Genomic DNA, 14,145 nt, shown 5'->3' with positions numbered 1-14,145 from the left:
CGCTCCTCGTTGCCAGCTTGGAGGGGCAGCTTCTTCACCTTGGCGGCCTCCTCCTTGAGCTTCAAGCCCTTGCCGGGGCGTGAGCTCGAGCTTGTGCTTCCCCCGGCTAGTGGTTGTGGGGTAACATGAAGCGACCGCCCCCATACAAGGGTTCGATCTCTGTGCTTTAGTGCTAGTCCCTGGATCGACTCACTAGCACACACAGTTTCAAAATGTAATATCATAGAACAAAGGTCTCAATATTACAACGTTTCATCCAGAATATAAGAGGGTACTTACAACTCGCATAACCTCACGGGTTAGCTGGAAATAAAACAACTGTTTAGCAGCGGAAAACGGAAGATACAAGGGCACATCAACACCACGGTGAGAGCGTGTTGGAATTTAGGCCCGTAACCCAAACAAGTAGAACGTACATCTTACTCGTCGTCGAAGCTTCCTGCGTCATTAAACGATGCAGCCACTAGGGTCAATACATTGAATGTATTGGCAAGATTCACTAGGAGTTATATCAGAACCTACCAAGTATATGCAGTATTTGGCAAGGTAGAGTTCAGGCTGTTTGCGTGGAAGCAGAACATAAATTACCCTACTACAAAGGAATGTTATAATAATGTTAACTAATGGACACGGGGTAGACACACCCATGCTCCTATTAACCTAGAGTACATTGAAGTGGATTCTTCAAGTGCTCCTACCCTGTTCAAACCATTCATTTTATTTAAGAAATTGGAATGAGTGAGACTTTCCTTACAGCTCCACATCTAGTTGCTCAAATTGTCCGTTGCCGGGGTCACGGCTAAGTACTTAGTTTTGACGCTCTCGAGAGTTTGTACACATTCCCCACAAGAAACCGACGTGTTAATCCCTTGCTGTCCTCAGGGTAGAGTAGCAACGGCATCGATTACGAGATTTTCAGAGGTAGTTCCCTAAACCACGAGAGAATCACGCTCCCCCTACACGGCTACCTCAGTACAATTCTTCGGGTTTAGGTTCATACAACTTACTCTTGTCTCGCCAGAGCCCATATAGCATTGTGGTTGTACTAGAAGCTTCTAAATAGGAAACTAGTCCAGTCTCGGTTACCCCAGGTGGCATTCCACATTTGCAACGTAGGCGCTCCCCGAATCCACGGGAGAGACGTCCATGGACGATCCATTCCTGAATCCACAGGAACTCGACTCAGAGGGACCCATAGAAATGGACCTGACGCCGCTAATCCTCAAAATCCTCAAAGCAGCCCACCCAGGATGGTTCATTGAATTAATTGTTTTGCCTTACATCTAACAAAAACATTTCATATAGTCAAAGGCATATCAATATCATAATATAGTTATTTCCCCCACGATACTACCATAGCCTAGCATTCAACTAAAAACGATGGCAATTTGGTGGCAAGGTAATGGCGAGGGTAAACTATACTACCTGGGATTTATAGTTAGCATAGAGTACGAGTAATAGTCCTATCAATGCATCTCTACCAACAACACTAATGCATAAGTATTTTAAAACAACAATAATAATGGGATATGATCAAAGTGAACTTGCCTTGTCCAAGGTTGTGATAGTTCTCACACTCTTCGCAACAACAAAGAATACACTCCACACAATCTAAAAATAAAAGAAACATGCACACAATAAACACAACACTCAATACAAAATCATGCCATGATGCATATGCTATGATGATGCACAACGAAGGTTACTTCTAAAGTAAAAAGTTTTGTTTCTGTTTTGAAAAGTTTTTCAAATGATTTGGACAGATTATACACCAATAAGGAGTTAACAAATATGCATGAAACATTGATAGGGTTTAAAACAAAAAATTGAGCGGCTTTTGTAACATAGAGCAATATTTAACTTGTATGCCATGATTATACACAATATAATTTCTTTTCTGGTCCCAATGGATAGAGAATAAGTTTAAATAATTTTACAGCAAGATAACATGCTCAAAACTATTTTGAAACAATCCATTTGAAATTTAAACCATATTCAACCATTCTGTAAATAGCTACTTTCTAAGTTGTTCAAAACTGAATTTAAACAGTGCCAAAATATTCTACAAGTTGTGACGATTCCAGAAAGGTGTGGATCGTAATTGGACAAACGGTTTAAAAGATATGGGGTTTTGAAGTTGTAGGGCTTTTCTGCAAAATTGCATTATCCAATTCGGCGGAATTAAAATAAAACAAAAGTTTTGCCACGTGGCAGCGTTGGATAGGCCGGGATCTAGGGTTCCGGCCGGCGGGGTTAGCTTGCCGGACAACGGCGGCGGGCGGCACGGGCAGGCGGCGCGGGCGAGCGGGTGGCGGCCGGCGTCGGAGAAGATGGCCGGCGCGGGCGGGCGGAGGCAGCGGCGGCGGCCAAACGCAAAGGTGAGCGCGTCACGGCGTTCGGAACGGGGAGAGGAGAGAGGCTAGGGGAGTGGCGCGGGGAGAACCTCACCGGAACGGCGGAGAAACGCGAAGAACGGCGGTGGCAGAGAGTAACTCCGGCGAGAAATTAATCTCAAACCGAAGCGAAATTGGGCGTGGGGTTTGGGGGAAGTGGAGGAGAAAAGCGAGGGCTTCGGGGTGACGCGCAAGGATTTGGAGAAAACGGCCCGAGCGCGGAGAAATCGGAGGTGGAGTCGTGGGCAGTTCGTGGGCGTGCGTGGCCGGATTTTTCGGACGGAGGTTGAAGATGACGCGTGGGTCCCACCGGTCAGTGAGAGCGGGCGGCTCGGGCGGGGCTGAGCCGGTCCGGTTCGGTCCGGTCCGGTCCGGTTTGACCGGGTCGGTCCGGTTCGGCCGGTTTCCTCCGGTTTTTCCTTTTCTTTTATCTATTTTCTGTTTTTGAACCTCAAAATTGATTCGAAGCCCCAAATCACTCCAAATAAAATACAACAAAATTTGTAAAATCATATTTTCATATGACCTAACTTTTGGAACAATAATTTTCTCAAAATAAAATATTTAAAAATATATTGGCCTATAAAATGGCTTTTAGGCCCCTTAGGCTATCGAAACAAATTATCTTTCAAAATACTTTCAAAAGCCAATCTATGGGATAGCTTTATATATGCATTAAATCCCTTTTTAGCACAATACCCTATTGGGTTAAAATGCAAATACTCAAGAGCAAGATCAAAGCTCAAAATCAAATAAAAGCATTTTTGCAAAAGAGTTTTCTGGGCAAACTTTAGGGTTTTGAAAGTGATCAAATGCAAGGGTGACATGATGCTCATGATATGCAATGCATATGAAGAGTTTTGAAAAAATTGGGATGTTACATAACACGAGCCTTCTTCGCTGTTGGGTGATCGCCCGGCAGCGAGCCTTCGCTTCCGGCGACGCCCTCGTCACCGGAATCGGCTGCGGCGGCGGCCTTGACGACCTCGCCCACACACCAAGCCGCGTCCTCGAGATCGCACTTGATGGAGAGATCTCCGTATGTGGACGGCATCTTCATCACGCCATAGGCGCAATGGGTTGCCACCATGAACTTGATCAGCGACGTTCGACCAAGGATCCCGTTGTACGGTAACGGGGTGAAGCCACATCAAATACGAGGTGCTCAGTTCTAAACGCTTCACGGGACCCGAAGGTAACCGGCAGCGTGATGCGCCCCAGGGGGCGCACGATCCCGGGGTTCACCCCCTGGAACGGGTGGGTGGGTTCATCTACTCCAGCGGCAGCTGAAGCTTCTCCACCAACCTGGCGGACAGGAGGTTTAACCCTGCTCCGTTGTCCACCAGCACCGTGGTCACCATCACGTTATTGATGATCGGTGAGACCACGAAGGGCAGAACTCCTGACTTGGTCACCGGGCTGGTGATCGTCAGAGTTGAAGGTGATCGGCACGTGCGACCACTTCAACGGCTGCTGCGTCTCCATGTCCAGCAACAGCGCACACACCTCCCGGGTGAGGCGCTTTACCGCACTATAGGATGGGAGAGCGTAAGCTCCCCCATGGATGCAGGCGACGCCGTGGGGTTCCTCGAAGCTGGGCTCGTCGCCCTCGGTGTAATCAGACCCGCGCTGCTCCGCAGCGCGAGCCTTGTCTCGTCCCCGAGGAGGCCGGTCCCTGCCGACGCGGGCTTGGCCTCGACCCCCCTGGTCTTCTTCTCTGCCGGCATCTCCGCCGGGACGCTTCGCTCCAGCTCTGGGGTCATTCGGGCAATCGCGGGAGAGATGCCTGATATCCCCATAGTTGAAGCAGGCGCTGGCTGCCCGGCGCTCCTCGTGGCGCTGCTCGCGCCTCTGCTTGATACCCTGCAGGATGCGGCAGTCCTGCGCATCATGGGTGGCGTTGGCGGGGATGGGGCAGCGGGGCGCATCGCCCGGTTTGCCACCAGACCCGCCAGCGGATGAGACCTTTTTCGCAGGCCTCGAGGTAGCCCCCGGTTCCGCGGCAAGCACTTGCTTCCCGCTACGCTTCTGGGAGCCCTTCTTCTGCGAGCCCTCAGCGGAACTCGCGGCAGCCTTAGCTGCAAGTTCGGGCGCCAAGCGCCCTTCCTCGGCCATGGCGCACTTGTGCGCCAAGGCGTAGAGCTCATGCATCGTCCGGATCCGGTGCATGCTCAGCTTCTCCCGCATCTTGGGGTCATGGACGTTGATGGCGAAGGTGTTGATGATGGCGGCAGCCTCCGCCTCAGGAATGGAGTAGGAGAGACTGGAGAAGCGGTAGATAAAGCTCCGCAACGTCTCTCCTGGTTTCTGCACGACCGCGTGCAGCTCTGCCATGGTTCCGGGCGCTTGTAACCGCCCTGGAACGCGTTCACAAACTGCTCGCGCAGGTCAGCCCAGGAGGCTATGGACCCGGCGGGTAGGTTGAGCAACCAGGTCCTCGTTGATCCCTTGAGGACCATCGGGAATCAGGAGAAAATCCTTGGGGTTCACGGTCCCGTCGTACGTCCCGAGCGCCGGTGCTCGGAATTTGCGGGGCCATGTCACCCGGCGCAGCTCGCGAGTAAATGCGCCGTAGCCGTCCTCGGTACCCATGGGAGTATCCTCCTGCTCTTCTGGGCGTTGGTGTTCTGCCTCACACCAGCGCCGGCGCTTCAAGCGATGGCGGAGGTCTTCTTGCTGGCGGGCGTTCAGGATACCCCGGTCGTCACCCCGTGTAACGGTCGGTGACGAATCCGAGGACCCCTCGAGATCCTCACCTCCTTGCCCTCCCTGCGGGGAAGGGTGCTCTCCATGCCCTGAGACGCGGGGCGCGTCTCCGCGTCCCGGGTTCTGCCCTCGGCTTGAACCGGCTCCACACTCCACGCTTCATGCGTCGGCGTGCCTTGCGGTGGCTCGTAGCGCACCATGACACGCGCGGCTATGATGGCCTCCGCCGGGGTTTGGGCGGGCGGCTGCCGATTCTCTGATCGGCTGCCCTCCGCCCTGTCCCCCGATGCCCTCGAGTGAGTGGGGCGAGATTCCGTCGGCGTCGCACGCAACGCGCTGTGCTGTTGGCGCAGCTGCCGCTGCGCGTCTTCGGCCCGCGAATGGACTCGCTGGCTGGCGCGTGTGGCATCATGGCCGCTCGCGCGACTTGCTCTGGCGCTGGGAGCCGCAGGCCCCCTCAGCCGGTTGTCTGCCGACGGCCGAGGAGGTGGCGGGGGCAGCTGTGACTACTGCTGCTGCACCCAGGCAGGCTCAGGTTTCTCCTGATCCTGCGACGTGGGCTGCATGTCGTGTGACCGCGTGTGCGCCACTGGGGCACCACGCGGATCGATCCTAGAGTTGCCAGCCCGCTTGGGAGGCATAGCGACGAGTTCTGCCGTCGGAGGAGACGAAGCTGATGTAGTTGTAGACCATGACGCCGGCGGTCACCGGCGAGCTCTCCGCACGGCCCCTTACCTGGCGCGCCAGATGTCGTAGCCCGGGGCTTAGACACCGGGGATGCGAGGCACCCCCTTTTTGGTTTGGCAGTGGGCGTTGGGGATCGCTCCGGCGATCGCCGGCGAGGCCAATGACGGGCACTGCAATGCACAAGTCGGTTTATCCAGGTTCGGGCCACCCGGAGGTGTAAAACCCTACGTCCTGCTTCTGAGTGTTTATTAGCCAATGAACAAGCGTTTACAAGGTAACCGGGGGAGCCCCCGAGCGCTCTCTTCCCTTTTTGCTAAGTGGCTAATTGCTACTTCTGAACTAAATCTCTCGGGATTGCAATCTACGCTCGGGTCTAACCTTCGGAAATCGGAACCCCTTGACCGGTGGCGCGGGTTCTCCTTTTATACTCAAGGGGATACCACAGGTGCCACAGTCTGCATGGGGGACGTGCCTTAGGACGCGCGTCGAACAGAGGCCCAAGACGCTGCGCTGGCATGCATGCACGTTGAGACGCACTGTAGCTAGGGCCACATGTGCCCTAGTTTCACTGCGGGCTACTCACTGCAAGCTACTCACTGTAGGTTGACTAGACGGGTAACCTCCTCCCGGTCGGAGCTTTTAATGCTCGGCTTGTGCCACACTCCACGCTCTGATCAGCCCTGCACAAAAGGAGCCTGCCGGACAGCCACATGGCGTCGATACTCTGTTTGCTGGGCATCGGCCCTGTTGTAAACGCCTACGCCAGGGAACACTCTCCCCGGCAAGTGGGCTTTCCGAAGGGCGTCCTGACGGGGATCTTCACGCTGTCTTCCGAGGTAACCCCCGCAACCCGGCTAGTCCTGGTCCACGGCAACCCCCTTCCCAGGCTCTTGCCGGGCTTGTGCCTTCCTGGGCAACTCGCACCGCGTTGTTCAGGGTGCCGTCCTTGAAGGAAGCAAGTGAGGCGACTCACGCGTTGAGCAACGGTGATACCCTGGGTGCCATTGGTATGACAGACTCTGATCGAGGTCTACTAAGTTGACAAAAGATCATGGTTCCCGATGTGGCTGGAAAATCCAAAGGCAGCATCCAACTTTCATCATGGCATGTCACCGATCACGATACACTTGTGTGTAATTTAATTTTCTTTAATGACGGTTGTCAAGTGTAATTTCAGTTTTCTTGAATGATGGTGAAGGCACTGTCTTGGCCTTCAGTTCTTTTTGGACGGCGCCCGACGTACACCCATGATGGTACATTGGTACGCGGCCATGATTGGCTGTCCGTGTGCGTGTGGTACGATACAGTGGAGTGGAGTACTTGGTATCCTCCGATGAAGCAGACGCGACGCGACCAGGCGGCCGATGACAGCTCCGACACCGAGGGCGGCCCTGTTTTCTCGGGAAACCGTCCGGAGATGTGCTTCGCGAAAGTGCATCACTGGGAATGAATAGTGCAGCCCAACGACGCGCGGCCGGAGATCGAAACGACCCACCGACGTGACCTCACCTCGGCCGAGGGCGATCGAAACCGCGTCAAGTTAACGTACCCCCACCCCACAGTGGGATCGATTTCCGCGCGTCCGGATAAATGCGCGAGATCGACTCCTGTGAATTTACTTCTGATGGATGGGTGGAGTGCTGGACATTCGGTTTCACCGAACTTCGGTTCTTAGGTGTTTAGAAAATTTCGGTTTTCAGGAAATAAGCACCGATCGGTTACTGGAACACATGCTAACCGAGACTTTCGGTCACCCGCCAATTCGGTTCGGTGCCCTGATCTCACCGAACATGACCGAACATCTGTACTGCTCATGACACCAATTCAGTACTAGTGCACTACAATCAACAGCAGTTTGTACCTTTTCTGTTCCTATACTTGAAAAAGGTTGTCAGGCTGTCAGGACACAGCACTCAGCAGGCTCGGACGATATATTCAATCAAAGCTTTCATCGGTCAGCGAGGAAGATGGCAAATTGAAATTGAACACTACATATTAGACATTAAACAAAGAATTAGAAATAAAGACTTACGTTGGCAGGCTAGAAGCAGCCTTCGGTCCTATGATAGACACTAAACAAAGATATCTCGGTGTCTCGGTTAATTCGGTCACCCGAGGCATATACCCGAATTGACCGAACTTAGTTCGGTTTTCCATAATTGGCAGCCGAATGTGTAACCAAGCATTTCGGTTTCGGTGAATTCGGCTTCGGTTCCGGTTTATTCGGTTGGTGAATCGGTTTTCGGTTAATATGCTGGTGGAGCACGCACTGTTTTGTTGGCAATTGGGTGCGATGGTTCACCATTTTTTTGCGGCGTCGCCCGCCGGAACAGTGTGGCTCGAGCGCTACGATCGAGGCGGCGAGCACTGTGTCCCGTCAGACAATAATGCACGTACGAAATATCGCAGCGTGTGGCGCCGCACTAGCTGATCCTCAGATGCGACGAGGGAATTCATGATAGACAGGATGGGTAGCTAGCGCAGAAATGAAATGAAAAACAAGCCCCGCGCGAATTGTAATCTTGGTTTCTGTCCGATTTCCTTTTATTTAACTGCAAATTAACTCTCTTTGTCCTGATTATAGACTAGACTAGTGCCCTGTAGCTGACGGAACACGAAAGAAAAGGGCATGCGCGACGTCGTCTTGGACATAAATTGCTACTGTGATCTGATGACGTGCTTGCAGGTAGGTCATGTGCTTTCAATTCTATAACTGTGATTACTTATTAGCACACTAGATGATGCTCAAAACCATCATTTCGTGCGTTGCTAAGTGTATCTGTTGGGCTACTGTTGGTTATACCGTTGTGACTCATATTAAAAGCAGACTTCAAGCCAGTGGCTCCTTTTGTTGGTGCGGTCAAACCAGTTGTGCCCTGCTTTTTCTTTTGTTGGTTACTCATACCCAGTACTCCTTCCGTTTCGATATATGGGGCCAACACATCCCTAAATTGAAAATCTAACTAACCTAACATAAGTTTTATATCGCAAAAAATTATATGATTATAAACTTCGGATGTTCTATTTTTTAATGTTATAATTATTGTGATAGAAGAGTCATGTTCGTTAGTTAAAGCTTTAACCTAGGTATGCGTTGGACTCCTTATACCGGAACGGAGGAAGTAGTGTAGAGGAGCAACTAATGAACCTGTGTTCGATACACAAACATGTATTTTTGAGAAGCCGATCCCTAATTTTGCGGGCAGGTAAGTACCGCCATGCTATGCTTTTGCGGGCAGGTAAGTACCGCCATGCTATGCTTATGACAAAAAAAACATACAATTCATGCACCATGATTGACAAAGTTACCACCACTATACCAAAAAAAAAAGTTACCTCCACTATACCTAGGCTTGGGCTTGGGCCTCATCAAATTCAATAGATCACGTAGCCATCGTACGGGCATAGTAATTTCCCATGTTGTTCTAAAAAAAAGGAGGAGGATCCCCTGACGTACGGACCTGTTGGTCCAGCCCACATGTCAGCCACCCTCACGGCAGGGAACGTACATCCGAGGAGCTGTCTCAAAAAAAAAAGAGTAGTTTCGTAAATAATAAGGTTGAGTGTGGCATTGAGGTGGATTATACTATTTTAATCAAGTTTTTTTTTTGTTTTCCGCTTGGGTAACCAACTTTTTATTCCTTTTGCCTGTATTTTTTACTTCAAAATATAAAATAAATTCATCATAACAGCTCAGCAATCCCGAACTAAGTTTGAGTGGATAATAAGTGGATGGATCTTTCTCCGCACCAGTATATATATGCAGGGAAAAATATTATTTTGTTTCAAACAAGAATACATCATCCATCGATGTGAAGTCTGCATGTTGGACCCAGAGATCCTAATCAAAGCTTAGCTTTGTCAGTAAGCTACGCGCTCGAGAAGAAAAGCTCAGCTAGCTTAATTGTGATCGATGTTGGTCGACAAAGAAGGATAGTTGGCATATGCATATCCATCCACCGAGATCCGTTGATAAATTCATTCTAAGATTTGGTTTGGATCGGAAACCAAGTCATGCTTGGCACATGTACGTGCAAGTGCAATAGATCGACCCATGGTCCATGGATCCATCTACTATATACACAGATGCATCTAGCCAGCCTTTCCAACTTAATCCTAACCACTTGATAAATTCATTCTAATTTCCAACTAAGTTTAAGTGGATAACCTATTGTCTGATGCAGGCTGTGTCTAGCTAGCTAGCTTTAGCTTGTTTGCAAATTGGGACAAGCTAGGTTGGTGCACTGCACGACCAAGCTAGTATACAGTACTACCGACCATGTATTTTATTTTCTTCGCGCGCGCACGCGCGGGCGACTTATATCCGTCGAATGATACGCGCGAAATCTGCATGTATCATATGAAATTCAGATATGGACTAGAGATCTTGTATCTCGGTTTCAGGCACTTGAACACGCAAAAGCTGTACTGTGGCGGCGACCCAGGTAATCTATTGTCTGATCGAGAAGAAAATGGAAGACAGGCGAATTTTGTTGTTACATACAGCTCAGCTGTACAGTCGCTGCATTGACTCCCACCGACATTTGCAGGGAAGGGCCGTTGGATGGTGGTATGATTCAGACTTTCTGAGGTTCTACAGCCGGAGCTACAAAAGGCATGCATGGATTTTTCTTGTGTTGAGATAATTCTGATAAATTTATTTGCCCATGTACATGTACGAGTTCTCAAAATAATTTTAGTGCTCACAGTTTGCTCTCCTTTTTTACAATGAAATTTGTTTTTTTCTCCATATTATGGATTGTTCTTTTTCAGAAGATTTATAACTTCATTATTCAACTCAGTTGCATTATAACTACTTAAACATGGACTGCTTTATTCTCCGGATTTCGTTTTGTTTCTACTGGTTGATTGACTCGACTCTGATATTTTGGGATTTTCTAAAATGGTGAAATTATCTTTCAGTTTACTGCTCAATAAGTGCTTACAGTTTGCTCTCGTTTTTTACAATGAATTTTTTCTCCATAATATGAATTGTTCTTTTTTTCAAGAAGATTTACAAGTTTTTTACTCAACCCAGGTGCAACTATGAATACTTAAACATGTACAACTTTATATTTTTGGGATTTTTTTCTAAAGTGGTGAAATTATCTTTCAGTTTACTATTTAACCCAGGTGTAGCGTTGACTAGGAAACATTTTGCTCTTCTCCTTTGGATAGGCTACCCAGGCTGGGTTTCAGGTGGATTCTCATAATCACGTTTGTTTTACTTGTTTCTGAGATTTTCTTACGTCTAAAAAATGGGACAGTCTAAACCACAGTGCAAATGAATCCTTAGGAAATTTTCCTATAGGATTCAATCCATCAAATCAAACAACCCACATAGAAAAAAATCCCAAGGATTCAAACCCTTCAAGTTTTAGGTCATTCTGATATTTTCAATTATTTTGTAAGATTTACATTTCATTTCTGCGCTGGGTGCACTGTACAGCCGTGAGTCACGTTGCCCCCTTCGTGTATGCGCACGGTGACTGTAAAGGAATGGAGACAGCAACATGCGGAATCTCTCCTCGTCTTCCTCACTGGCTCATTGCCCCCTACGTTGCTATCAATCGTTAACCCCACCACCATTTCGCCGCATACACGTACCAGTTAAAGTGAGAAGTCCTAACGAGTCACTTGCCTTTCCAGGCCTGCTTTGTAAATTCCAGTGTCTGCATAAACGTCCATCTAATCCTCCCTGTGTGTCCACCACAAGCCGCCGGATCGAAGTTATGAACCTATTTGAAACTCAAAAATTTCTACCGTTCTTTTCTAAATACTCCAGTTGAAGCTTTTTTAGTAAAGGAAATCATGGCAGGTGGCAGATATAATGGAGAGATTAATTATTATTTCAAATAAAATAAGAAAACAGAGGGTATGGCATATTCGGAATGCAAAAATGGAGTTTTAATTTTTTAGTTATGTGTTTATTATTTGTCCTAGATATTTATTTATTTTGAAACTGATCTCAAGGACAGGTTTTGCAAGACCCCATCTAATTTGTTCAATCTTCTGCATTAGTCCTTAAGAGTTTTAGGTAGTGACATAGTGACATGACAGCTCGTACCTTCTAGCCTACCACTGGTAACAGTATCAAAAAATATAAAAAGTAGATTTACTATAAACCTAGATATCGATGAAAGAAGTCTTAGAAAACTGAGGTTAATGATTTGCGATCAGTTTTACATTCGGCATTCCAATGCTGCTGAAGATTAGATTATCTTTGTCCCACTTGCTTACCCAGCACAGTATAAATACCCACCCAAGCACACCCAACTCCAATTCACAAGCTAACTAAGAGCAAGAAAACGTCTTGACCAAAGTCATTGAGCGAGCGAAGCGGTTAAGTGAGTAACCAGCAAACTCAAACACATCACAAAACCACCATGTCACTCTACTTAGCGCCGGCCACGGCAGCCGCTGCCGCCGCCGTCGCCACCGCAGCAGTCGCCACTTTCCCAAGGAGGCTCGTCCTGCCGCCTTCGATCGACATCAGGCGGCACCACCCGGAGCTCCGCGAAACCATGTCGCCGCCGCCGCCGTTGCCGCCGCCGCTTCTAGGCGGCAGCAGCAGGCGGATGCCGGCGGGCGCGAAGCACAAGGCCGTGGTGGTTCTGGGCGCGACGGGGACCGGCAAGACCCGGCTCGCCGTGGACCTCGCCCTGCGGTTCGGCGGCGAGGTGATCAACTCGGACAAGATCCAGCTCTACGCGGGGCTCGACGTGGCCACCAACAAGGCCGGCGCCGAGGAGCGCGCCGGGGTGCCGCACCACCTGCTGGGCGTCGTGCCGCGCCCGGACGCCGAATTCACGCCCGCCGACTTCCGCCGCGAGGCGCGCCGCGCCGCGGACGCGGTCACCGCGCGCGGCCGGGTGCCCGTCGTGGCGGGGGGATCCAACTCCTACGTGGAGGCGCTCGTGGGGGACAGGGAATTTGGGGAGAGATACGAGTGCTGCTTCCTCTGGGTGGACGTCCAGCTCCCGGTCCTCCACGGCTTCGTGGGACGCCGCGTCGACGACATGCTCCGCCGCGGGCTCCTGGAGGAAGTGGCCGCCGCGTTCGACCGGCAACGCATGGACTACTCGCGTGGCATCTGGCGTGCCATTGGCGTCCCGGAGCTGGACGCGTACCTGCGCTGCGGTGGAGAAGAAGGGGAGAGGGAGAGGCTGCTGGGCATTGCCGTGGAGGAGATCAAGAGCAACACGAGGCGGCTGTCGTGCAGGCAGCGTGGCAAGATCCAGCGGCTGGCGAGGCTGTGGGCGCCGCGCGTGGCGCGCGTGGACGCCACGGACGCGTTCCGGCTGCGGGGCGCCGCGGCCGACCAGGCCTGGGACCGGCTCGTCGCCGCGCCCTGCGCCGACGCCGTGCGCGCGTTCCTGCTGCACGATCATCGGCATCTCGCCGCGGTTCAGAACTTCAACGTCTTCGCTCCTCCGGCTGCTGCCGCCGCCGTCGTGTGATTCATTGGTCCAGCGCCGTAATTAATTAATTAATTGATTGATTAATTAACACTCAGAATGACACGTGGACGTGAACTGTGGAGCTGCCCAATGGTTGGAGGCACCGTAGACCGTATGAGAGGATTAAGAATTTCATCAAGATTTGGGAGAAGACTTGCTGATCGCGTAGGAAAGCTGTCGATCGTGGCTTGTTTGGGACACAACACCGGCCGGAATCTTACACAGAAAATGGCGCGATATACATATAACTCTGAATTTCCAAGCAGAGTCTAGATGGAACAGTGGTATCATCTATGAATAGTACTACTAGTATTGCTATAACCGGTGACTAGGTAGTCAGCTCTGAGTGGGACACCTGCATTTGCATTATTTTTTTGCTCTTCTCTAAATGTTTCTGGTGCTGGCACGGGCCAATATATGTTTATTGTATTCTTGTTCGTGCTACCTTTTTTGTTGTATTTACGACAGAAAGAGAGGATGATTGTACATAAAACTACGTTTCAATCTCTAATTAGATCTTCATTGGGCTAAAACTTTATTCAGCTATGTATTCTAGAAAGAAAAAAAAACCTTATTCAGCTATGTCAATAGAGCTCGTGCATGGTTTAATGTACTTATCCCCGACAAGCCTTGTGTGCGTGTCTTCTCCCCTACTCCACTTTGTGTATGGAAGCATAGTCACCGTACGCATGTGGAGTTACTCTGTTTTGGGGAGAAAAGGAAAATTGTTAGGAAGAAGCCATCCAAGTACATCGGGGAAGAATGAACTATAGCAAGTTTGCTAAGAGGGGAAATCTGGACAAAGAAGGAAAACACTTGGCTTCCATTTGAATTTTTATTGAAATATGGTGTTTCAAGTGTAGAGGCTTTAGATGTGTCACATGCTAGGTTTCTTAACG

The 14,145-nt window shown here is 50.0% G+C and overlaps 1 protein-coding gene across 1 annotated transcript; it reads left to right on the top strand.

Moving 5' to 3' along the window:
- The first annotated feature begins 12,086 nt into the window (after positions 1-12,086).
- LOC100838252 (adenylate isopentenyltransferase 5, chloroplastic) lies at positions 12,087-13,784 on the top strand. Its single transcript, XM_003561247.4, has one exon. It carries the CDS (start codon positions 12,173-12,175, stop codon positions 13,244-13,246), a length of 1,074 nt encoding a protein of 357 aa, XP_003561295.1. The 5' UTR covers positions 12,087-12,172; the 3' UTR covers positions 13,247-13,784.
- The last annotated feature ends 361 nt before the right edge of the window (positions 13,785-14,145 follow it).

The sequence above is a fragment of the Brachypodium distachyon genome, chromosome 1 (genome assembly GCF_000005505.3).
Source record: "Brachypodium distachyon strain Bd21 chromosome 1, Brachypodium_distachyon_v3.0, whole genome shotgun sequence".
NCBI classification, from domain to species: Eukaryota; Viridiplantae; Streptophyta; class Magnoliopsida; order Poales; family Poaceae; genus Brachypodium; species Brachypodium distachyon.
This window is presented reverse-complemented; position numbering and strand designations above follow the sequence as displayed.

What these genes read in the sequence shown, in the direction of transcription:
- LOC100838252 (XM_003561247.4), top strand. Translation starts at nt 12,173, where the DNA reads ATGTCACTCTACTTAGCGCCGGCCACGGCAGCCGCTGCCGCCGCCGTC.